At 44.9% G+C, this 25,734-nt stretch overlaps 1 protein-coding gene across 4 annotated transcripts in view; it reads right to left on the bottom strand.

Annotated features, from left to right (window-relative positions):
- The window catches only part of reln (reelin), a 93,213-nt gene that overhangs the window by 17,369 nt on the left and 50,110 nt on the right, over positions 1-25,734 (bottom strand). For all 4 annotated transcript variants that reach the window (XM_084364315.1, XM_084364316.1, XM_084364313.1 and 1 more), the window contains exons 5-32: positions 18,920-18,952; positions 18,702-18,780; positions 18,485-18,581; positions 16,788-16,839; positions 15,539-15,647; positions 14,855-15,095; positions 14,388-14,533; positions 12,083-12,234; positions 11,882-11,997; positions 11,013-11,221; positions 10,411-10,539; positions 10,206-10,315; positions 9,987-10,053; positions 9,485-9,718; positions 8,274-8,435; positions 7,392-7,628; positions 6,882-7,074; positions 6,004-6,116; positions 3,898-4,035; positions 3,553-3,739; positions 2,522-2,727; positions 2,218-2,389; positions 1,762-1,968; positions 1,422-1,657; positions 1,167-1,324; positions 863-1,070; positions 703-779; positions 83-241 (exon numbers count right to left, since the gene is read on the bottom strand). In XM_084364315.1, coding sequence (XP_084220441.1) covers positions 83-241; positions 703-779; positions 863-1,070; positions 1,167-1,324; positions 1,422-1,657; positions 1,762-1,968; positions 2,218-2,389; positions 2,522-2,727; positions 3,553-3,739; positions 3,898-4,035; positions 6,004-6,116; positions 6,882-7,074; positions 7,392-7,628; positions 8,274-8,435; positions 9,485-9,718; positions 9,987-10,053; positions 10,206-10,315; positions 10,411-10,539; positions 11,013-11,221; positions 11,882-11,997; positions 12,083-12,234; positions 14,388-14,533; positions 14,855-15,095; positions 15,539-15,647; positions 16,788-16,839; positions 18,485-18,581; positions 18,702-18,780; positions 18,920-18,952 — 4,227 coding nt within the window. The remainder of the gene's footprint in view (positions 1-82; positions 242-702; positions 780-862; positions 1,071-1,166; positions 1,325-1,421; positions 1,658-1,761; positions 1,969-2,217; positions 2,390-2,521; positions 2,728-3,552; positions 3,740-3,897; positions 4,036-6,003; positions 6,117-6,881; positions 7,075-7,391; positions 7,629-8,273; positions 8,436-9,484; positions 9,719-9,986; positions 10,054-10,205; positions 10,316-10,410; positions 10,540-11,012; positions 11,222-11,881; positions 11,998-12,082; positions 12,235-14,387; positions 14,534-14,854; positions 15,096-15,538; positions 15,648-16,787; positions 16,840-18,484; positions 18,582-18,701; positions 18,781-18,919; positions 18,953-25,734) is intronic.

Genomic DNA, 25,734 nt, shown 5'->3' with positions numbered 1-25,734 from the left:
AAATAAAAGATATTTTAACGCAGTAGCTTTTTTATTTTTATGTACTTTTCTGTAGTGTTGTGCACCCTAATCGTGCACTAACCTTGCTGCGGTTGCCACCACCGGAATACAGTGTAGGGAGTTTTGGCTGCAGGCGGCAGCTCGATGGTCACCACTTGGGGCTCCAGGAAAGAGCTAAAGTCCAGCTCTCTGAGGAACTGCCACTGGACACCATTGTTGGTAGAAAACTGCACAATGACACCTAGAATCACAGGAAAAACAACAGAGTGGATATCACTTTTAGATGGCAAATAATTTAAAAGTAAATAAACATAAACAATAGAACAAAATGCAATATAATGTAGAAACAGTCCAGAGGCCCCGATTATTACAGACATGCTGTTTAGGAGGCTGGCAGTGTTTTATCAGATGCTGCGGAAACAGTCGGACTGAGCCTTCAGCACTGCTGCAGGCTAGAGATCTACAATCTGCTGACCAACGAACAGAACAAAACAACAACTGACAACAGAAATCGATCCTGCATTAGGAAAAATACTGGACCAGATCTGTACCCAAGCGGCCTCGGCTGGATTGAAAAGGTTGATAGTAGATAAGATAAGTGGGAGACTAGCCAGTGGTGATCAGATCAGAGGTGGAGCTGCACTGTTAAGGAACAGCCACATGAATGCAGCAGAGGGCCTCAATACAGGATGTGATGATTACCTTCGTTGCGGGAGCGAGGCCTGGTACAAGTGGGCCCCAAACTCTTGCTGCCAATTCGGATGTAGAATTGGACCAACCTGTATGTGAACAGCAATATTTACATTTCAGTTCACAGTAAAAACAAACACACAAGAGATTTACAGGTGTGAATTAAACTCACCGTGTGTTGGTGGTGTCTAGGGGCACTGTGCGTGCTTCTCTCCTCCCAGGGCTGCTGAAGTAAAGAGCTTTGCCCTCACCAATGATGCCACAACCGCCTCCGATTTGTCCCCCACTTAGGCTCTGCCAGAGAGGGCTCAGCTTCCCCTCAAAGCCCTCAGTCAGCTCAGGTGGACTGGCTACAGCTGGGACACAACTATCCTGCTCCACTATGAGAAAAAAAACAAGGAATTATACAGTTTAAAACCTAAATATACAAGACCAATATGATCTTTACCTTCTTTTATTTCAGTTCAGGTTCTTACCTGTGTATCCCATATCACAGAAGCAGACTCCAGAGATGCAATCTCCATGTCCGCCACAGTGGTTTGGACAGGGCTCGGAGATGTAGACCCCATCCAGGGCGAAAGGTGGAGCATCTCTGTAAATACTGCTTTCCTGGAACCAACGGAACCTGGTTTTACTGGGAAAATGAGGGGAGAGGGAGTCAAGTAGACATTTAAACTACGCTAGTCAACTGTGTCTCGCAGATCCAACTGCATGCCCGTTAGCACACCTACCTGGCTGCAACATTGCGTGGTGTTACCACAGTGACCCTGGTCCACTGTTCATAGTCTCCAGTGTTGTAGACAGTGGGCTCTCTAAGCTCACGACCACTTCCCTCGCAGATACCTGCCCCAGGGGTTCCTGGGTAACAGCCCTCTCTCACCAGGGCCCAGGTACGACCTGCATCATGGGAGTACTGCAGCAGGACTGGGGCTGACGCGCTGAACTCTGACTCACAGCCTATGTTCAACTGGTGGAGGAAATAGTAAATGGTTGATTAAAGAACGGTTCAAGCAATATTGTGTGTCCGTGTCTTCTGTTATTTTTCAGTTTTTACCCATTCAATGTGGGTACCTTAAACTGAAGTGTGTAGCCATTGCGCAGGGCCAGGTCCCTCGTGACGGCCACTCTATCCCCATCAGAGCGCCCAAACACCATGGCAGAGGGCGTCGGAGCACAGAAGCTGTTGTTGCTTTCCCTCTCCATGCCTTCATTTCCTAGCATCAGCCACACACTCATCTGGTTCAGAGGGTAGTCAAACGCTGGCTTCTCGTAAAAGTTCTGTGGAGACAGAAGAGAGCTTAGAGTTTATTGTAGTGTTTTGTGTTAACAGGTACCGGTGTCTGCAGCAGTACATATTTCTCGCAAGATAAATGGATACACTCCCGGAAAGATTCAAGATTTTATGGCTGTTTTATCTCAGTGTGGCTGACACTTTCCATTACAACAAAAGAAGCAGTATCTCAAGATGAAGAGGAAGCTGCAGTACGAGGTCAGAGCACAAAAGGTTTTCTCAGGCTGATTCCTCACCTGTGGTAGAGTTGGATTGGCCATAGGGATGATGTGCTTTTCCCTCTCGGACAGAATTATGACATCGTCAATTGCCCACTGGTCGTAGCCCTCCCCAGAATGAAGAGGTTGCCACCAGCGAAACCGTGTGGAGGGTGTTTTAGAGGCCAAGGGAAGCTCATAGTGGACAAAGCTGAGAATGGAAGAAGAGGCGGGTTATTGGCATTTCTCTTCCTAAATAAACAATCAACACAACCACACCTGAAACCGTTTTCCCAAATCAGACTTATTCACTGGTAAAACTTAGACATATTAACTTTCTCACCGAGGCTTGGTGAAGTCGGTGAAGTACATCTCAGCGATGAGGCCCCAGCTGATGCCACCATCGTTGCTGTACTGCAGCAGCACCCCCTCCTCCCTGCTGTCTGCCTGGTTACACTCCGCCCAGTCTCCGCCCACCCGCAGGTAGAACTGCACAAACTCCGCCCATTCAGTGTCCAGGTCCCAGCTCACCAGCTGTCTCAGCCCAGCCTAGCAACAACACACACATAGAGTATATTTTTACTTATTAAGGAAGGGGAAGTCAACTAAGACCTGCACAACAAACTGCAAAGGTTATTTTTTGAATGCACGGATAAAGAAAGATGTCTCAGTTACACTGTATCTTAACCACTTTCCAGTAATCAAGTTCTGAATATTGGTTGTTTTGCCAATAAAAAGAGAAGCTTTTTCCTGGGAACAGCTGCAACAATTAGATTTCCATCTATAAGTACTAATTTAGAAAAGCAATCAGGTTGTTCCAATACGTCAGAGGTGTGCAGCTGACTGAAAATTGTACACACCCTCCATCCAATCAGAATTAAGTATTCTACAGAGCCATGGCATGATTTTAAAAAAGAAGTCCATTTTCAGAAGTAATTCAGAGGTCAAAGGTCAGCAGCTTTGGCAGTAAAAACTAGAAAGTAATCAGAGATTGCATACTGTAACTCTGCCAAGTTAGAACAATCCTTTTAAATTAGTTATTTTAATAACTCAAAATATTTTTACATTCCAGATTTGGATCTGGATTTACACCAAAACAAACATGGATAATGATGATTTTCATCATCCATGTGGCTTTCCATTTCTGTCTTAGAAGAAGAAAGTGCCGTACTTTACGTAAAAATGGGAAAATGATGAAAAATGTTGTTGAGAAAATTGTTTTCAAAGTTCCTGTATCTGCACCTGGATCTTCACCCAAACATTAAGCATTTATTTCCATCAAAACTTTACTTAATCTTACTTTACCTTATCCTGATAACTGATGCAAAAACCAATAAACATTACATTCTTGAGGCAATTTCATAGTTGTTTTACCTTGCTGAAGTACAAGGATGATCCAGAAGAGACCACCCCACAGCCCATGTCAGGGGTGACCACCTCTCCACCAATCACCTCCTGCCATGTGGCCAGCAGTGCATCCTGGGACTCAAAGTCAGAGAGCACACTGGAGGAGAGCGGGGAGGAAGGCTGGCAGTCGGTTCCAGTGAAACCATCATCACACCTGCGAGAGAAGACAGCGGCTGAACAACTTGATTTTGCTCTGGCTGCATGTTATGAATCCTTCCAAAAAATATCTAGGGGCCTCCATGTTGAGTTAAAAAGTATTAAAGAACAACCTTGAGAGGTTTAATGTGTGTTTCTGTGTGTGTGCGAGCTGACCTGCAGTGTCCGTGGTCACACCAGCCATGTCCGTGGCACATGTTTGGACACTGCTGTCCGATGTAGATGTCATCCAGGGCCCACTCATCCTGCTCGCCATAGTAGTTCTGTATCCAGCGGAACCGTGTGGCACTGGACCTGAACACAGAAGGTACACACACACCCAGAAAGTTGAACTACATGTAGATTCAGACTATAGAGGCTCAACAAACTGTACATAAATTGACTAAAAACTGCAATATGGTAACTGAATGTAAAGGTAAAAACACATTACATGACCAGTTATTGCTGCATGTTCACCACGTCGTCATGTTAAACTCACTAATCTACCAGTGATAGAGATTTGTGGGTTTAGTGTTCTGGCAGGTAAAGATTAACCTTATCACATGTGTGCATGTCTATTTTCATGTGTGTGTGGATTCTGCTGCTGTGTGAAATGAATGTCAGAGAGAGGGCAATATCAACATCACAACGCCTTCGCTAAAGGCAGGCTGTGCTGTGAATGTGTGTGCAGTGTGGGAACATGTCTGTGCGCACAGCAATGACAAATGGCTGTAAAAGCGTAGATAGTCAGGTATATTGGGGATTATAAAGCAGGGAGGTTTCTTGGTCCGCTGCTTCGGTGACCCATATCAACTCAGACCACCTCCTGATCATGCAGAGCTAGCCGCGACTGTTTTATTATCATTTACTGCCGTGACCCTGTGACCTCTCATCACACCCTGCAGGAGATTAGACCGCCGTTATTTAGGAGCTGGCTCGTAGAATGAAATGGAGGTGGAGGTGGGCAGTGAGGAAGGTTTATGTGATTATTCCAGTTGATATATGTGTGAGCTGAGTCTGTTAACAGCACATGTATTCCTCAAGAACTGGTCAGTACAGGAAGGCTGGTTCTGTATGGGCCTTGTTTCAGTTCTCCAGAGCTGGAGGAATGTCCCATATTGTTTGGATTACATGTTTAAGAGAGCCGTGTTTTTAATACAAATCCTATATACCTATATATATCCAGGCTGTCTGCTGAGCTGATGTTATATCCAGGCTGTCTGCTGAGCTGATGTTATATCCAGGCTGTCTGCTGTGTATGTGCGTGCAGTTTGCTGACTTCTGTGTATTGCTATGTACTGTACAGTATATACTATTTTTTTTATTTAATGTTTTTATTGTATTTTTGTATAGAATCAATGGTATGTGTGTGCTATGGGCCTTTTGTGTGTCCATAATAAAGTCATCCTATCTTAGTTTGTTTTTAATTATATCATATTCTTATAGATAGATTCCAGACAAGGATTAGTGAACCACACGAAACGTGTGTGCGCCTCGTTTCTGCTGGAATCATTCAATTTCCCAAACCTTTCTCTTCACAGTGTTTATGATTAAGAATATTTCACAATAATCAGTTTATTGAAAATGTCTTTATTTTTCAAATGTGCACAGTTTTGTAAATGAGCTGGAACCGTCGTTTGTGTTCTTTTTAGACGACCAGATTATCCAGATATAAAAAGCCAAAGAGTCATTTTCTTTTTAGTATCGATGTTGATTCAAAATAGAGGGAAATGCTATCTCTTGTTTTTCAATCTGAACCAAAACATACCAAACCAAGACTCCGAAACTATAAATATTTGAGAGGATATCTGTGTGGATATTTGTGCGTGTGTGTGTTATGGGGGGGAATAAGAGAGTTTATTTGACTATCTTGCATTAAAGGGTTGCAGGAAGAAATTTCTTTGTTCAACTGTTTCAAAATCTTTGTGTGATTTGTTGCTGAAAAAGTGTTGTTCTGTGCACTGGAAATGCTTGCGAATAAAGCATGCGCCACTTTCTTTAAGTGTGGGATGCAAAATAGTTTGTGCACATGTCTGTTATGTGTGTGGATGTGTATGAGGGACTTGTGTCTATTTATGTGCTGGCATGCAGACATTAACAGGTGTGGATGCTTCCTAGAGTCCTCTTTTTCAGCTTTATGTTGTACACCTGACAGTTTTTCAGGTGCTTTATTCTTGTTAACTGCAAAAAACATCATGAAACCAAAACTGTAGAACATATCATCCCAGTGGGTGCTATGTGACTCTTTTCTTTCCGTCTATTGTACAGATTGGTGTTATTTACCATGTCTTCTGAGGCAGAGACAGAGTAATGCGTCTCCAGTCTTTGAACTCTGACGGGTGGTAGACACTGGGAGCTGTAAACTCAGAGCAGCTTGGCATGCCGGGCAGACAGGCCTAGGTGAAAGACACAATTGGATTAATTACAATACACTATTCATTAGACGCTCATTAGTTTTGCTTAATGTTGAAGATGCAAAATTCATATTCATTGTTTTTCATTCATCATTGTGGATTTTCTTTAGTAGCATGACATACTGCAGACACGCCCAAACTGCATCAGCCCCACAGTGTACGCTCATAAAGGGCTAACGTAGGATTAAAGTATCTCTGACCTTGAACACTGGAAGACGGGCAAGGATTAACAGTACAGGACATTCAGTGAGATACATTCTGCACTTGCCAGATGACTGCATTTTCATGCACATGGGAGAATTAGAGAAAATTCACTGATGGAGGACTCATTACGCCCTATTCAATTCCAAAGGCAATAAAAATCTTGGCAGATACTTTGCTTCCTTATGAATATTTATGAGCCAGTTGTGATCACAGAAAATCTTTGTTGAATCATGGGAAGATAATCTGCTTGCTGATTCAAGTATTGCCATGTATTTGCTAATAGTAGGATGATAAAAAAGTAATTACGATAATTTCTCATCTGAAACAAAGTGCCAAATTTAAAGACTCTCATTATTTACACATTATTACGGAGGCTGTAATGAGTAAATCAATATTCATGATCATGAATAAATGATATGTTTCCTCGTCTCTCTCCAGGATGACTTCTACAAGTTTTAGTTGTAAACAAAGGCGTGAGTCGGGCTGTGCAAACAAAGGGGATCGGGCAGGGAAGGAAAGTTGAACACGTTTCAGGCTTCTCACCTCTTTGACCAGGTGCCAGGTGAGGCCGTGATTGGTGGAGAACTCCAAGCGGACCTGAGTGTCGATGTGAGGGGAGGGCTCTCGGCCGCAGCCCATGACCAAAGAGAACTGCAGACTGTAGGAGGCTCCGATCTGCATTGACTGAGTTTCCACGTAACGGATGCTGGAGCCAGGGCTGGGCTCCCCTGAGAAACTAGAGTACAAGATGAAGGAAAAGATAACATGTCATATGGCTGTGGGATATGATCTTTAAGCCACTTTGTGTCAAGCCTTTATGTGGTTGTAGCATCTTTCAAATTAGTCTGATGTCATTTATTCTTTGTAGAAACAAAGACAATCCCTGTGAAATAAGGTGGAGTCTACGTGTAGCTCTCATTACATGGACTGTGGGTTTTAAATAAAACTGGAAGGCACCACACTTGGACATTTTCAATACGTGCATGAGTTGCAAATTCAAATGCCATTGCCGTATAATGACCAACATTTGCATCAGAGCATCAAGCCTCCTACCTGAGGGTCCAGTCATGCTGGCAGTAGGGCTGAACGTGGCCGAGATAGAAACCGAGACTCTGGGTGACGTCAAGCACGTTGCTGAAGTCGAGACTGATGGTGTTGAACAGCACAGATGTCATGCTGATTTCATCCAGCGCCCACACGTCGTGACCACGGCCTGAGTGGTACGGCTGCCACCAGCGGAACTGCACGCCAAACTTACGAGCGCCGGACGGGAGTTCGACTGACACAATCCTTGTTAGGGAGAGGGAGAGATTATTGAACTAATCTTTGGAAAGTTTGCTCGACATAAATATTGCACGTGCCACAGTCATAAATGTAAGAATAATGAGATGGTCTGGAATTAATCACACAAGCTGACTCACACTCTGACTTGGACCTAAAGCCCACATAATCACAGTCTGCTGTTTGTAAATAATGTACACTTGGACAGTCTTCAATAGATTCTGACATAATGCAGATGGTTAATGTAACCAAGCATTATGAATACAGCATCTTATGTCGCTTTTATGTTTGTTATATCCAACTCTTTGCCTTTTTCTCTCCATCATGTTGTTTTGTACACAACTTGCACTTGCCCCTGCAGGTCAGATTGCTGTGTAGCTTGTCCCTGACTCACTGGCCCCCGCTGACCTCTCTAGTGCTGATGAAGAGCTCTGAGACCCGGCCTGAGCAGCTGGAACCCAGCCCACTTTATCTTCATTACACACATAGATGGCACTAACTGACTCAATGGGTCCCAGTGGCTTACACCTCCAGCATGCCATTAGCGGGCGCAAATGTGTGTGTTAATGGAGTTATAGTGTCTCTGTGGAATTAAACGCTACAAGGGTGTGCAGGCGGACACACATCGCATCCACACACACTCTCTGAACATACCTTGGCTCGTGGAAGCCTTGGTAAGCGTAGTGCTGCAGCAGCGTCCAGGTGATGCCGTTGTCTGAGGAGTAATGCAGCAGTACACCCTCACCTGGCTGGTCCGGGGCAGGGCATGAGCTCAGGGTGCTACGGCTGCCCAGACGAAGAGTAAACTGAAGGTACCTGTAAGGAATGAAAGCGGGAATATGACGGAAAATGAAAGCGAGAAGGGGGGAAGCGAAGTGTAAAAAGAGGATATGACACAGAAAGAGAGAAAAAAAAAGGACAGGTTGATAAATGGGAAGAACAAAAAGTAAGGTGGCCAACAGTGTGTTCAGGAGGGAGTGGTGAGAGAGAGGGGGGTAAAGAGGTAGATAAACAGACAGTCATGCAGAGCAGAGAGGTGGGAGGGAGGTGGCAGGATGATGGATGAGATGATTAAATGAATGAGGACAAAATTAGATGAGAGAAGGTGGAGGGAAAGAGAGTAAGACAGAGTCAGAGTTCATATCCATGTACCCAGGTTAACTTTCCATGGTTCTAATGTAGCATTCGTTTTTGTCCTCTTATGTGTTCATCTTTATTTTGGCGGACATTATTATCGTCTGTACTAATGTAATATTCATTCAAATTTCCGTCATCTGTCTCTGGCTGCCAGTCCCCCTCCCTCCCCAGCTCTCTCCGTCCTTGGCTGAGCTGTGTTTTCAATAGCGCTGCAGTTTCCCCTTTCAGGCAGCTGTTCACTCAATCAGCCAGGAAACTGGCATTAAATATGGCCATCAGGTGGCACACAGAGAGGCGCAACAGGCATAATCAATCTAACACAGATGCCATATCTAACTTCATCGCTCCCTCTCTATCTTTCTCTCTCACATTTTCATTCCCCCCCTTTCATCTCTCCCCTCATCTGCAGTCCTCCCCATGATCACAATCCATCTCCCAGCATAGGAGCACAAAGAATGAGGGAAAGAGGGATTGACGAAGTAGGAGAGTGGATAGCTGACTGGCTGGAACATTTGGAGTATAAATCAGAAGTAAAGACGCCTGATGAAGACAAGACACCGTTTTACAAAGTAATCTGCTGTTGGCAAAATCAGCAGAATCTTAATCTGCTTGTGTGCATGCTGATGTGCACGTAAACGTTTGTACAAGAAAAATCCCTAAAGTTTGAAAAACAAGTTTCTTTTTGTTTTTACATTCATGATCCCGTTCTGTATCAGCAGTTTCATTACCTGGCCTGGGAACTGTCGAGCGGAGCGGTGACCAAGTGTCTCCTGCTGTCCCTGTTGAATACCAAGGCCTTGCCGCTGGCCAGCACCCCGCAGCCAAAGCTGACTTCGGCCCCACGAAGTGAGGAGAAGCTGTGGTAGGAGGAGAGGCGTGGGCTGGAAAAACCCTCTGACAGGAAGGCCGGGAAGGTCTGCGAGGCAAGCTCACAGGCTGGACCACTGAAGCCTGGGTCACATCTGATAGATGGAGAGGAGAGGAGAGGAGAGGAGAGGAGAGGAGGGAAACGCAGGGAGGGGAAGACATGAGACAATAAAAAGAGTGAAGGATATGAACGAGAGAAAAAGACAAAGATAATGAAAATCCATTAATAAATCATAACCATAATACAATTGGATTAATTTTGAATGGTGATTGGTGCTGTGAGGCATTAGGTGGATAATGAGCAGACTCATTTTGAAGGAGAGACATTGGATTTATTTGGTTTAATAAAACGCTGATCCTTACTTGCAGCCGGTGCGAGAACAATGTCCTCTCCCAGAGCAGAATCGAAGGCAGGCAGGACCAATATACACTACGGCAAAACACAGGCAGGAAATTAAATTTTCTTTTACTGCAGAAGGAATCTTTTTTTGTTTATTTATCTGTATTTTATCGGTTGAAACCTGAAACCTAACATTTTCATGAGACTGAATGTAAGATATGACCTGTATATATAACACTAACCATTATCTATGGCCCACATGTTCCCCACTCCAGTGCCGGACTGTTTCCAGCGGAACCGTGTCGTCTCCGTCAGAGCAGAGTTGGGCAGAGGGATCGAGATTCTGGTCCACCTGGAGACACGAAATACAATGTAAATGTAGTGTACAATGTATAAGATACACACAAGGACAGTCGCACACGTACAGAAGTGTAGACTCATTCATACCCGCTGTAGTTGTCAGAGGAGTAGATGGTGCTGTGAGGTAGATGGGGTCCGGCACAGAGCTCCGGCAGACACTCGGTGTGGAGCAGAGACCAGGAGCGACCGTGGTTGGTGGAAAACTCCAAAGTCACGCTAAAGAAAGAACATTTTCATTTTCAACCTAAGATGTTGTAAAATGACTGAATCGCTTTGAGCTTACATTAGGTGAAAATGAGAAAATGCTGATGATCATCTACCCCCTCTACCTTTTTTTTTTTTTTAATTAAAACTGCACTTTGCAATCGAATACCTTCGCAGCTTCAAATGACAGCATCAGTTTGAACCTTGAGGATTTAAATGCCCGGAAGAAATGTAACATGATCTGAACAAGCTCCTTGAACTCACATTTCTTATTCTTAGAGGCTAAGTGCATTCAAGCTTTCTCTAGATGCTGCTGTTTAGAAGCATTATGACATTATGCACTTAAGTTTCCTTGGTACAGCAGTTACCATTACCTGACCAAAATAACTTGAAGTGACAAGGTTTCTGTTGTTGCAGCCCAATTTCATGATTTTGACCACAAAACATAAAAGCACTGTCGAACCTAGTTTAAAAATGTGTCACACCTGTTGGCTGGCTGGTAGGAGCCGCAGCCGAGGTTGATGGAGAACTGAGCGACATGCGTGTGGGTGCCAGGCAGCACGGGGAGCAGCTGCATGAAGTCCACGGCCCAAACATGGCGGCTGGCACCTCCATGTGAGCGCTGCTCCAGGCAGAACTGAGTGACTGGTGTTTGTAGCTCAGTGGGCAGTGCCAGAGATACCACTGCAGGAGTCTGAGATAGGAGAAATGAATAGATCAGACCAGAGGGATTGTACTAATTAGAAAATAGTGAAAAGTCATCAATTCTTTACAATCACGGTTTGCCCTGAAGCTCGAGATTATGACCGCAAATTGCTTGATTTGTTTTCCGTAGATATTCAGTTTACTATCACATAAGACAAAGGAAAGCTGCAAATCCTCACAGATGAGAGCGGGAACAAGTAAACATTCTGCATTTCTGCTTGAAGAATTACTAAAATGATCAATCGGTTATGAAAATACCTGCCGATTATCTATTTATCTATTGACAAACTTATAGTTTCAGCCGTCATACAATTGTATCAAATCAAGTCTGGGAATGGGAATAAGCATGTCTCTCTCAGATACAGAATGATGGAGGGATGGTTCAAAGGTTCAAACATACTTTACACACAAAGCTATTCCAAAGTTTTAATTTATTCTACAACTCTGAATGAGAGCATGCGATCAAAGAACAGGATTTTAAAGTCAAACACCAGTAATACTGATAACATGCTGCCACTTCACTGAAAGTTTGAAAAATGTTGGTGGTGGGACAGGGAATTAAACATAACTGCGATGTAATAATAAGAAATGAAATATAATCAATTATGAGGTTGTGATGGAGTAGATATTTTTTGTCGATATGTCTCACCCTGTAAGAAGAGTATGGAAGAGTGTCGAGCACCACGCGCTCCCTCCTGCCCTCGGACCTTCCAAACACAACCACGTCGTTCTCATGGGACTCTCCTGGATTGCAGTCGCCACCACCTAAACACAAACGTACCTCACCGTGACGACGTGTTAAGTAGTGACAATGTACTGTTCAAGTATGATGGACGGAGGATTTTCATACCCATTGTAAAGTGGAAGCGAAGGTTTCCATAAGACGTGGTGTCGAGGTAGGGGGTGCACACTCTCCTCCGGCCCTCCCTGTCAAACACGAGAGCTGAGCCCGACTCGATCTCTCCGCACTGGGTGCCGTAGACGGCTCCTTCTATGTCCCAGCTGAGTGGGAAAAAAACACAGACAGGGACGTGAACTTCGACTGGTACTTGGAATTTGAGAGGCAATATTCCAACAACATGAATAACCCAAGCGAAAACAAAACAAGCAATTCAAGCAAGCATGCCACATGATGTATTCCTCGTACAAAACTTTCTTTTGTAACTGTTAGCCAGATGGTTTATGGCTTGGTTCTGGTTTAAAAGTAACAACAAATTAAATCTTGAGAGTGATTTACAGTCAAGAAAAGGAAACCTTTAAACACTTCGCCCAGGTATTAACCCCTAATGTGACTTTACTGACATAACAGCACAGACACAGACAGATAAATTATAGGATGCAAACACTTGTCTTTATAGATTGCCTCTTTTACACACCATCTCTCTCTGGAGCATTACTGAAGTCGGTAAACAGTTGCCATAATTCACACCTCGCCAGTTAGCAAACACACAATGCCAGCATAAATCACCTGGAAGAGGATTTACACATACAGGAGACGCACACACACACACACACACACACACACACGTGCAGACACATACTTCTGCACAGTGGAGAGAGGATCCTCATTAGCACTGACAGAAGTTAACTCAGTGTGTCAGCCCTCTCCTGTGTTCCTCTATCCTCCCCTTCCTTTCCCCCCTGTTCCTCTCTATTTTCTGCCATGCGGTCTGTACGCTGGTATGTCTCTGTCACAGCCGGCATTGGGTTAAATGACACTTCCTGGATTGTAGCATGAAAAAAAAAACCTCTCCCTTCCTACCTCACACATGTGTCAGCCCATGATGCCTGATGGGTGAGAGCTAGCATGCAGTGCAGCATGTTGGCACGCTGCAGGAAGGTGCGAGGGTGTGGGGCGGCCGTAGAAACACACTCCTGTTTGAGGTCCTTCTCATTAATGGAAAAATGTCCTGACAGAGCTGGTGCATGAGGCCTGTTAATTACTCTCTGGCAGTAACACTATCTATCATCTCTCCTCTTTTATCTCTCTACCTCTTGCGGTGTCTCTGACAGTGTTTCCTTGCTGTCTGCTGTCCGGTGTGTGCCTGCGTGCATGTGTTTATGTGTATGTGTCCCACTCTGAACAGATGGACTGCTGTCTCTGTAGCAGTGAGAGGCATGGCATTCACCTGTGTCAGCCCCTAAGCCTGACTTAAACTTGTGCAATACGCTGCATGTTGCATCACTTGACATATGACAAGTGACAGGTGTCAAAGCACGTCCATGTATACACACAGAGAAATGCCAAAATCCTCCCCCTCTATTAACCATCTCCTTCCTGGTGCTGATGTCAGATTTATCACCCAGGACCGATCCTACCCTCATTAAGTAATGGTTTCTTGGGTCATTTTGTTTTTTAAACAAAACCTTAATATATTTTGATCTTTTAAAACCCTAAGTTTTAAAGACTATTGCCTCAGGTCTGACCATCAAACTCCCCCTCACAAATGCAAAAATGGGAAAGTAGGTTGTTGACTACCGTCCCATTGTCAGCAGACAAGTTTCTTGTCTTTTTTTCCCCTGGTTTGTCAACTTTCACATCATGAACATGCCAGAAAACAGGCGACAGTAGAAAGTAGCAAAGACTTTATTATTTATCTAACTTCAGTCTCTCTTTCTATCTGAACACAGACTGAACAGTGTTCGAGTTCTGCTTCAAATGAGATGGTCGGAAAACTATCTGCACGCCGGGAAAGAGGCGAAGATTAGCGTGTCCACCCGGTTGTCATGTCTCCATCACTGCCACTCAGACGTGGAGTCGTTAGATACACATGACTACCGCAGAGTCCTTTGACCTGGGAATGAATGCCAATCGTACTCCTTTCCACTAAAGACAGATGTTAGTGGTTGTGGAAAGCGTATCAGGATCAGGTCAGCTGAGTCAGTGCCACATTTTAAAAAGCTTTTAAAAACCTGTAAACCTGTAATGATTGACATTTTAATGATGTATTACTCCAGTGCTAGTTTTAATTGTTTACTTGGACATTTTTGTTGTATTTTATGGTTCTCATGTGCACCTGTGAGGCATTTTTTAACTGTGGTTTTGAGAGGTGTAATAGAAAGAAGGATTACTTACTGACTTATTTAGGTTACATTTAGATAAAATGATCCAGTAAAGCAGATGGGGAAGAAATGAGACAAGTGTTTTGACTTACTTTGCGGGTGAACTTTCAAAGTCTTCCTCCCAGTAGCTCCTTCCCTCCTCACGATGCAGGTCGACGTCTCTGGTGGACGTAAAGCTCTGGCCAACCCCCTCACCACCGTGGAAATACAGGGCGTTGCCCTCGGACTGACAGGCGTGCTGGCCAAGTGGAACACAGGTGTTAAAACATGCAATCAGTAACCACTGTTGCAAAGCAGCGTCTTTGGAAATTGTAACAATTTTCAAGTGTTTTTTCCCCTTTTCTAAGGTTGAAATTAACTCTTGATTATGGTAATTATTTGCAACGGAGGATAAAATATAATTTGGTCTCTTTCTAGTTACACTGAGTTTCTTTATTAATTTGAATGTTCATTAGGCTTCCTCAGATAACCACATAACCAGAGGGCTTTGACCATTTGTGAATACAATCCACGTGTAAAATAGGGATCTACATAAATGTCCAACGGTTTATCAGTGTACCTTGACTGTAGCTCCAGGGAAGAAGAGCCAGTTTGCAGTGTCTGGAGGGTCCAAGTTGTCCTCCATGAGAGGGGCTCTGTGGGCGGCATTGACCAGCAGCATGTTGTCCAGACCCCAGCAGGACTCATAACCTTCAGGGCCTTGGGGGGCCTCCTGAGTCCATCGGAGACGAACGGCTTCAGCCTTGGAGTGATGTGGCAGGGGGAGCAGGTGGATGACGGTGCTGCTGTTGGTCGGGGCTCTGTAGGGGAGGAAAACATACAGCTCAGTGAGGGTCTTGGTGACTGTGTGTGTGGTGGTATTTAGCTATGTTACATGTTTATGCATTAAAATAAGGCTGAAATGGTCAGATATGGAGAGACACTGCATGCCCCAATGCTGTAGTGAAGCTGAATGATTAGTGGTTGATCTATGAGTTGGTGTCTGTGTCGACAACAAAGCGTCACGTGCACTAAGACAGTCTCATTACATTATCCCTGTTTGAGAGCTGACTAAACAGGGGGAGGCAGGGATAGAGGGATGAAAAACAGGGGGATAAAAAAAAAAAAAAAAACAGGAGAGGAATGACAAATTGAGAGGGGGAGGTGTGAATGAGGGAAAAAAGAGAGGGCGGGTGTTCATAACAGATGGAGGGACTGTGGGATGGATGAGGAAGAAGGAAGAAGAGGAGCGAGAGAGAGGGACCTGATCTTCTCCAGTGTGATCCAGTCATCTGAGGTGTTGGCGTTACCACTTAGGCTGTATGACACAGTGATGCTGGGGTCTGAGTAACTGAAGCGACAGGAGCCCGAGCCTGGGGAATACAAACACACACACAGAGGACACACATATACGACCGTTAACTCCTGTTGAAGGGAACAGCTGAAGAAAGTGTTAGCCAGTTTCCTTTTTCCAACAATTGAATTTTATCAGCAGGGCAATGATCCTTTGTATGCCCTGAGGGGCAGCCAGGCACGGCGGGGTGGCCTCTTCTGACTGATTGCTCCCACATTCTCCCTCTCAGCCAAGTGGAAAATTATGTCTAAATGGTGTCATGGTGGAACTAAGTGATCAGCAGCTTAACAGGGCTGAGAGAAGTTAGGAGGCGGCATGAAGGGGTTGGACAGAGGTGATCGGAGGAGAAGTGCTGATGTAGGACCGAAGACTCTTGTGCATTTCTATTTGAAGATTTTGTGTGGGATCCGACTATTTTTCAGCTTTAAAACGCAGGTTTGTGATGGTGCTGTGGGAGCTGGCAGGGAGGGTCAAAGGTTGCTAATGGAGGAAGCGGGCTAAACTTAAACCCCACCTTTCCTCTCCCCAACCCATGCTCTCCCCCTCCTCCCGCACCGTCTGATGGTGTGCAGCGTCCATGTTAGGTCAGTGTCCTGCCGTGCCGCTCCATCCCCCCTGAACACAGATGTGCATTAACCTGCCAGCACTTCATTGCTGCTGCATCACAAACTCATATTAATGACCTGCAAACGAGAGCGCAGCCAGACAGAAGGAAAGATGGGCATAAAGAGAGAGAAATACAGGCGAGGAGGTGAGGGTGAGACAGGGTTGTCGCTACGGTGTGTACTCTTATTTCCTCCCAGTTACGCTCCCATGGGAACTGGTGGATGCATGTAATGGACATGAAAAATACAACACCTCTAAAACCTCTGCCATGGCCTTCTGGGTGTCTTTCCAGAATACTGTAAATCATTCATTATTGTGATAGGAGAGGCAGAGCAGAGAGAGAGAGAGACACACGGAAACACAGTGTGTACCACTACTGACATGTAACAGGGCTATTTCTTGAGGATGACAAAGATGTCTATTGTCCTGGATGGAAAAGACTGTTGCACGCAGGGTAAAGACATTTGAACAGGGTTTAAAAGGTCTCATACAAAAGCCTGTTTCACAAAATCTGCCTTAATGTTTGCGATGCGTGTGCTGGGTTATTACTCACCCAGGGCAAACTGCAGGACCGAGGCTGTGCTCGTGTTGAGGGGTACGGTGGTCTGGGGAAGATACACAAGGCAGTTCAGAATATCACCCATAAATAATCAAATGAAATAATATCTAACTATTTCCATTTCCAATATGATTTGTTGCACTAAAGTAGGAAAGTGTTTTTAAATTTACACCTCGCTAAAAAATCTTAGTTTCACTGATGTATTTTGGGGTTCTCAGTATGAAGCCTGTTGCGGCCGAAACCACATTTAACAAGTGTTTTAAGCCCTTTTCCGAAGACATTCGAAGACACCGCAGAGAAGTGACACTGGAGGTGAGAAAAACAACATCACATGGCGTGAAATTATTCTTTAGATGACAAGTCGGTCGGGCATTTTTCTCGACGTGAACATGAATGCATGTTCCCATTGTTGATGATGTTGTATTTGTGACTATCCGTGTGTAAATGTGTCAGTATTTCTGGATGTGCACGCTTGTTGCGCTTGATAGAAGAGCTGCCAGGCAGCGGCATCAAACATTTGGAACAGTGACAGACAAAGCAAATGCTTATCAGAGAAGTACATAGAAGCATGAGGCACTAAACACTTCGCTGCTGCTGACTGGCTTTCATCTCTTACAGCAGAACAAACAGTCGCAAATCAACTTCATAAAGATAGAAAGAGGGCATGAAAAGGTTTGATAAGCAATTATGAGAGGATGTGTTTGTGTTTTGGCATGATGTGTGTGTGTGTGTGTGTGTGTGTGTGCCACGTTGCATGTCAGGCAGTACACTGATACTACTGTACTTTACTGTATAATATGCATCATACAATATTCAGTCCTTTGTCCTCCTTCTAGTCTCATTTTTATTTTCAAATACTTAAACTTGTGTGCTACAGTTGTACAGGAAGTTAGTTTTGTCAAAAACATATCTGAAGCAAGAACTCAATGATGCTAAACAGGTGCAGCAACGTTTTCAGTTCAAGTTGGCAGATGACTAAAGAAAGCTGTCCGGTACAAGTTACATAAAAAAAATGTAACCTGTCCACACAAAGAATGAAAATAGAACAAACACATCACAAGATGCATAAAGACTTGTGTAAATGTGCAAGAAGCGATATCTGCTCTGCTACTTCAACACATCTCGAGTCAGACAACGTTAGCTTTTTGTTTTTACCACGAACATGGGGCAAGTATTAAACTGTTTCGTGATACTGGCTCCGTGTTTACTTTTATTTGACTTTGGTTTGAGGCAGGCCAGATATATTTGGGCATGCTCAGTCATGCCAAGCCTAACACATGCAAACAGAGTCAACGCATGTCTGATTTTGTTTAATTTGAGCTGGCTTTTGCTGACTAGATGCGAATAAATGTTTTAGCTCCCACTATAAATAGAACACTTGATAGTAAACTGCAAAATGTTTTATCGTTTTTTTGCTAAATGCACGTTTTTATTTTCATTCCCATCCAGGCAAATTTCCAGCTCTTTACATCAGACATTATCAGACATGCCTTCTTTGTTAGAGCGGCACAATAATGCACAAGATTCTGCAGAGATGCAGATGTTTAAACATGAGAACCTAATGTGGTAACAGCTTGTACGCTGTAATGTACTGCAGTTGTGGTTGTGGCTACAGAGTGGCTGGTTTGAATGTATGGTCAATGGGCCGTAAAGTGTACGGCGGTCGCGGTGTGGTCAAACATGGCAGTTACCAGCTCTCGCTCTCCGAAGGGCTCGCAGAAAGTCACCGCTCTGCCATGCATCAGCACACCACACTGCTCGCCCACTTCACAGTTACTGCACTCAGACCTGCGAGGGGAGGAGAGTAGAATGAGTTATAACAAAAGCAAAAGGTATCACGGGAGAGCACCGAAGATGTAGTGATTTCACCCTATGATTACAAGAGGAGTCGTGAACCTTTTCACCTACCAGATGCTCGGGTCCAGCTCTCCTTGGAGGTTGGAGTCAAAGTCGTCACGCAGCACAGCGTGTTTGCCGTGGAGTTCCACTACACAAGCACATACGCCATATGCTCACAGTTAGACACAATCTGTACATCACCTTGTCTTCTCATGTTGTAATTACCTGTGTGATGATAATGTCAAACGAAAAAGAAAAAAACTGCACATATTGAAATGCAGACTCACCAAGACTGGGTCTCAATGGGGACTCGGTTGGAGCTGAAACAGACGGAGAAGAGGAGAGTAAATATTTTGAATTGAACATAGCAACATCTTGAATGTACAGTCTTGGGCCTAAGTAGCAGGCAGCTGGTTTTCGTGGGCAGATTGAGATCTGGAGAAGTAGCTGTATCGTATCTGTGCACTTTTGCACTGGATGAGGTGCGTATTCGTCAGCGCGCAGGGAAATGGGCCCGTTCTTACATCATCTTTGAGTGAAACAAACTTTCTCTGTGTCCTGGCCGGCCACGGCTGCAGTCTCCTGGCTGCTGCTGTTGCTAATTCCTTTCAGTAATGAAAGGCCGGGCGGCCATGATTAACGGTTCAATGCCAATTAACCGCCATCCTCCCCAGAGGCGCCTGTGTGCTGTAATCTGTGGCCACTGCCGAGCTAACACACTCTACCATCAATCTCTCCCAGGGGATGCACAGCTCTGAGAAGAGGAGGGAGGTGAATGGAGTGTTAAGACTTAATGAATCAAACATGGGTTTTTAAAAAGCACACGGCCTCTAACTCAATTAATACAGCCCACTTTTTATCAACACATCATAAGGTTGCAGAGCATGGGGTTAACCTTTGGCTAGAAAAGATGGAGGAAGTACTGCATAGTGAGTTTTTGATAGATTAGCTTGGTAGAAAAGTGAAAAAAAGTGGTAGAAAGTGTTTCATTAGCTGGTGCACATAGAAAAAAGTGACAGGAAAGGTAAGATAAATAACGCAGTCTGGTGGATCAGACTTGCACAAAAAAAGGGTGCACCAGCTGATAATCGAGCCCAAAAACTTCCCTGTTGTACATTTAAGACTCAGCCGTTGAGGAAATAAAGTAAAACTCAATTAACACACATTTGTTTCATCTTGTCAAGCAGATATCCAGAGTTTATGCTGCATGCCCACATTAAAGAATTTGAGTTTAACCTTGTTTCATGATCAGTCACCGTTGAGCGGCACAGTGGTTTTAACCTCAGTGAACATGTCACCCTTCAATCCCTTTGAGCTTCTTTACTCTCCTCTGGTATTTTCTTAAGGCTGCCTTACTCCAGACTGAAGAGAAGGATAATCTGTCTCCTGTTCTCCATCCAGGATGAGCCTGCCCACCTGATAAAAAGCACTGAGATAACACAGTGAGGACTCACTCCAAAGTTTAATTTCAAGTTACTTAAGACTTTCTTTCAAACCTTACTGCAGTTCTAAAATGTCCTCTAATAGATGGGCTTACATTTGAGAAAGCCCACCTAAAACCCCTCATAAACAACAGAACCTGAACCAAAAGAGGAGGGATTATCAAAAAAAAAAAGGAAAAAAGTTTCTTGCTATCGTAATGGCTCTGCAAATGTCTTTACTTTGAGCTCAAGCCTCTCTTTCGTTAGCTGCCCTCATTTCTCCCAATTGGATCCAAATGCCGGACGCTTAGAAATGGATTTGCTATTCACAGGGCGCTGCTGAAGTTTCATGCTGACTGTAGAAGTTGGAGTCTTAGTGGCCTGTGTGACAGAGCTGGGCGCTTCACTGGCTGCGATTGCTGCCGCCGCCGCTGCTGCTCTGGTGGGCCCTGACGCTCAGCTCTGTGGCTGGAGCTCGCCTCGACGATGAAGCCCATTAAAAGCAGATCAAAGGGCCTTCTTCCTCCCTCTCCGTCTCTCCCTTCCTCACCCCTCTAATCCTCCGATGTCTGCTGATTCAAAACATGTTTAGAGGAGCTATCAATCCCGGCATGTGCAACTCCCTCATTAACATTTTTGCTCAACTACAATAACGGTGAAATGCGCAGCTGTGTGCTCAGTTTACATGAGCATATATTCATCTTACAAACTGAACCTGAAAAGAGCATGTACTAAAACCCAATTCCTGGTAATCCACCCTCTTAAACTGACATACTGTAATAAATGCTTGGTTGGTATTCTGCTCTCTACAGTCTCCCGTCTCTTAAACAAACTCTTCTAAATCGCTCTCAGTCTTTCTAGTGAGGCCATTTGGCTGGAGAAAGGCCCAAAGATTTTTTTTTTTTTCCTTTTTTTTTTGGGTGGATAATCCCTTCAAGCTTCCAAAAAGGCCTCATTTACAGTTTTCTTTCTCCATGCTTCATCACGCTCTCCTGCTGTCTCTCTCACTTGCCTTCTATCACAATCTCTCCCTCCTGCCCACCCCTCCATCCGCACCCATTCTGTCTCTCTCTGCCTAACCCTCTGCGCGTCGGGAGCAGACAGTGGCGCTCATTTCACTTGGATTAATCCCCTCTCACTTTCTTAAAGACTTCAATTACTGCCTCCTCTATTTGCGGCTCATCTCTGCTAATGCCTGTATCTCCCTGGCCAGGGCTTATACTCACAAGCACGCAGAGGGGCGCGCACACACACATACACACATATAACACACGCGCGTCTTTGCCTTCCACAGCTGACCCAACTCTCTCTGCTATTTTGCACATGCACACATATCTGCACATATAAACAGGAGGGGGTTCTCAATAAACTACACCGGGACTAAAATCGCATGGGTGCTGATGAACGGGGTTGGGGTGATACTAGGGGGGACTAAACGAGCATAAGCTTTGGCAGACTCAGACATCTCGGCACAAAGAGCGCAGGGCACAAGTCATGTTAAATCTTCTCCCCCTCTTCTCTCCATCTTCCAGCTCTAATCTCCTCCCTCTCTCCTCTCTCTCTCACTCTCCTCCTTTTCTCCCCACCCTGAAAACTGCACCCACTCTTCCCAATCTCCGTTGTTCTCCTCTCGTTTGCTCTTTTCCCCCCTCGTCTGGCTCACATCCTCGACGACGTGAACCGCGTTTGAAGTCGAGTCGCTGCCCCTCTAACTGGCGGTTGCAATTACTGACTCACCAGGACGCAGGATGCTGTTGTTTTCCTTCTACAATGACTAGAAAGAATCGGTTCTCCGAGGTCAGACCGCAGCCACTTCACTCCACTCAACGAAAGCCAGGGCCTTTGTGTGGGCTTCAATTGGCATCATTACAATAATCATAGGTGAGTGGAGAGGAGAGCAAAGAAGTTAGACTCACTACCATTTTCCAATTTCCACATTACCTTTTCTAGCCACGCTTTTAAGTAAAGGTGGAATTCAAGGTAAAAGTGAGACATATTTTTCTTCACAATAGTGAGAATTAAGCAGTTTGGCCGTGTCTCAAAACATGAGGACGGGCTTCTTTAGCATGCAATTTTGGGCTTTTTCTGTTTATCTCTTGGCAAACATCTCCTGGCTGTCAATGTGTTAGAGATGGAGGGGAAATAACAAAGAACATTCTTACACATATCATCCCACCTTTCTTGTGGGAGTTGAGTAATTCAGGTAGTTCCAACGAAAATTGCACAAAAAAGTGGCAAAAGAGGAACTATCTTAATGGCAGAAGAACACAAAAGAGAAAATGAAAAACAGGACAAAAGAGGGCTCGAGGAGACAGTCAGGATGCAAGAGGGGAATACAGACGAGATAGCGAGGTCTCAAGGTTTCTCGCTGGTGAGCGATGAGGGATGGCAGGCGCGCCGGCGTTCAGCCAGGCAAGCAGGCTGGCTGGCAGACTGGGTGGGTGGCGAGGAGGTGGGAGAGTGGAGGCCACCCGTCCCTCCTCTGTTGCGCTGTGATCAGGCGTCCCTCAGGGAGCAGTGGCCCCGTTGAGTTATATGTCCCTTTAATAATCCATCTGGGGTGCAGTGCACTCGGCCAGGCCCATAAAGACCTGATTTATTCCCTCGCTGGAAATGAGAGGACCTGGCGACGCTGGGCAGGAGGCAGGGACCGCTGGCCCTGCTGTCAGGAGATAGAGCTGATGGACGGCCTGCAGCACCATTCAACACCCACAACCACTCCACCCTTACCTTGCCCAGCCCTGCCTCTCCTCATCTCCCGCCTTGGCTCTTCTCATCTAGACTTAATAAGTCTTTTTATGGTCTCTCAGTAGGAGCGGAAATGTACTTTTGTTCCATCCTCCCGCCTGTCTGTTCGTATACTCGCAGTCGTTTAAAACGGTGGCGGTAATTTGCATTTTGCCGCGTCATGCTCGAAAGAATCTCTAGGAGCCTGTCCAAACAATTTGGCAATGTGCTGATTGGTGCCAAGAACTACTCCGTTGTGCTCTGCATTTCATTTGGTTGCAGCAGTATCTGTCATACTCCTATTAGTTTTGTCTTCTGAATCCATGAATAAAAACAAAAATATGGGCATTTTTTTCCGTGCTGGTTGTTGAGTACAGTAATGGGGTGTAGATCAAAGCAAACCAGGAGGGAAGTCAGAGGGATGGATTGGACGTTGAATGAAGGAATGGGGTGAAGAATGGTGCTGGCACAGCAGAAAGGAGCTCTGTGAGCCCAGGAGAGAGCAGTGTGTCTGGGACCAGGCATCCCCCTACACTGCTAGACGGATTATCTTACACACATGTACACACACACACACACACACACACACACACACAAATCCAGCCTTTGCTTATGACTCTCTAGGCGTTTCGGTGCACCGGAGTGGAAACATTAACACAAACACCTGTCTCCGTGAACTTTCAGGGAGGCTTTCTGTTACTGGGAAGCGAAGTGCTGCATGTCAGACGTTCCACAGCGCGTTAAAGGCTTATACCTCTCCACTTCTTTCTTTATCCTTAAATCTCTTATTTACACTAGAGTTTATTCCTCCATCTCTTTATCACGCCGAGCTCAAATTCACACTCCAAAGTAACCTTCTTTTTCCAGCTCCCTGGCTAATCTGCTCATTTGTTCTTAAAGTCCTCACCCCGGCTGATCACCCCTGATTGCCTTCTTACTCGAGCAGCCTGCCCTTAGATTCTCTCCCTGCCTCCATCCCTTCCTTTCTCTCACTCTCCCTCCTTCCCTCTCTCTCCTCCATGGATCATAACCCTGCTTTAGATAGCTTTCATTTCTCCAGCTCTTCAAAGCTTGAGTCTTAAGCATATGAACTTCTGAAGTGGCTTGAGCTGGCCCCGTATCTTTTATTCCACTTTGAATGCTAATGCCTAGATTTGAAGTAACTTTGCTCACAGCGGTCTGCACTCTCTTTGCCACTCTGCTGCTGAATTTGGGACGGTAGCCTATTTGATCCCGCTGGAAGGGAAACGTCTACAGGCCTCTGCTTCACCTACCGGCTGGAGTCTGACTTTGCCGAGGGAACGAAGACAATAAACATAAATTATGCATAGTTTTTCACTTTAGCTGTTTAATCTGTGTCCTGCACACTGCTCTGCTACACAGTAATACAGTTTGGGCTGCACCACAGATCAGTTTGTTTAATGTCAAAGAAGTTCTTGAGTTTCATTTTTATGAAAGGTCCTTGCACATTCCAGTTTTTTTTTTTTAATCTGCGCAGCTCTTTTGAAGTCGCAGGTTTTGGTTTGGAAAAAGGAAGAGGAACTGACTACGGCGAGTTAGATCAGTGGAGCGGAGAAAAATGATGCTTGTCTCTATTTGGGCAATCCACAAGAGACCAAAAAATGATCAGACCCATTTCTGTTTCTGTTTCCTCCTCTCTCTCATCTCTCCTCTGTCTCCTTTTGCCTTCTGTTGCCTACGGCATGTTCCTTTCTCATTTGTAATTCAGATTTTCTGGCGTAGTTTGGCGACAGAAAGAGCGATGCGGTATTGGCCATCAAAGGAATTAGCCTACAACAAGGTCGTCCACCCGCTCACATCTACTCTTTCCCCACTTTTCTTTTGTTAATAATGTTAAATCAACGCGCCAGCTCCCACAAACACTCAAATCACCTGTAATTTATGACCTTCATCATTCTCATTACTACTATCTCTTCATCCCGCCATCTTTGTCCTTCTGTCCCCCCGTCTCTCGTTTACCAATTAGACAGAGACTGTCATTACTGACACAAGTCATTTATAGCTCGACAACCTTCAGCTCCTGCGTACCCCTTATCACTCTCACCTCTGTGCCTCTCATACCTGTACATGTTCTCTCTCTTTTTAAATACCTCGCTGCTACTTTCTCTCCCTCTGTTCCCATTCACAACTTTGCCTCCTCCAAGGCCTTGTAAGGTCTAAATCTCTTATTTCCAGCTTGTCTGCTGTGACTAGCTGTGTGTGTTAGTGTGATACTGCAGGGCCTTGGCACTAAACAACTAAGTGACTGTTGTTGGCTGCAGATATATTATTTGCAGAGGGGGGAAGACTGGGGCAGTGTGTCAGCGGTGGTGAGCGGATGAGCTCTCGGGCAAGGAGACAGAGGAGAAGAGCCTCGCCACTTTCTCTCTGTCACTCTTCCAGGCCTGACTGAGGGCTCTGCTGTGCCACATCTTTTCCAAGTGGGCATGGTGCCATGAAGTCGAGCACTCTCTTCCTGGCATGTGCTACAATCATCAGTAGTTCCTCCCATGACCTGCTGAGGGCCACACTTGTTTTGAAGAGTCCTCAGAGACTCGCCACAGAGATGATCTTTTTCCAATGCAGACTCGATATATATTTTAAAGCCCAAATTGAGTTGTTTTCTTCCCCGAAACAGTTAGCAAAAAAAAACCCAGCAGCAGTTAGTGTACTTCACTTTAAGCATTTAAGTCAAATTTGATCTACAAGGAGGAGTTCTTGACTGAGGAGGAGGCTTCTTTCCTGTAAACAAGCAATTATACACACTCAGCATGCAGAGTGGGACTGCACTGTCTGTCAATAGCTACTTAAGACTGTCACAGAAAGTGGATGTAAGAAGTGTCGGCCATAAAGCGTAAATCTCCGGCTGAGAGAGAGAGAGAGGGGGGAAAAGAAGCTGAGTTTAGCATAAGCTGAAATTAAGCTGGCAATATAGGACATCCAAATATCTCTGG

The sequence above is a fragment of the Pagrus pagrus genome (genome assembly GCF_965226575.1).
Source record: "Pagrus pagrus genome assembly, chromosome: 10".
In the NCBI taxonomy this organism is placed as follows: domain Eukaryota; kingdom Metazoa; phylum Chordata; class Actinopteri; order Spariformes; family Sparidae; genus Pagrus; species Pagrus pagrus.
The sequence above is the reverse complement of the archived record's forward strand: the minus strand, read 5'-3'. Positions and strand labels throughout refer to the sequence as shown.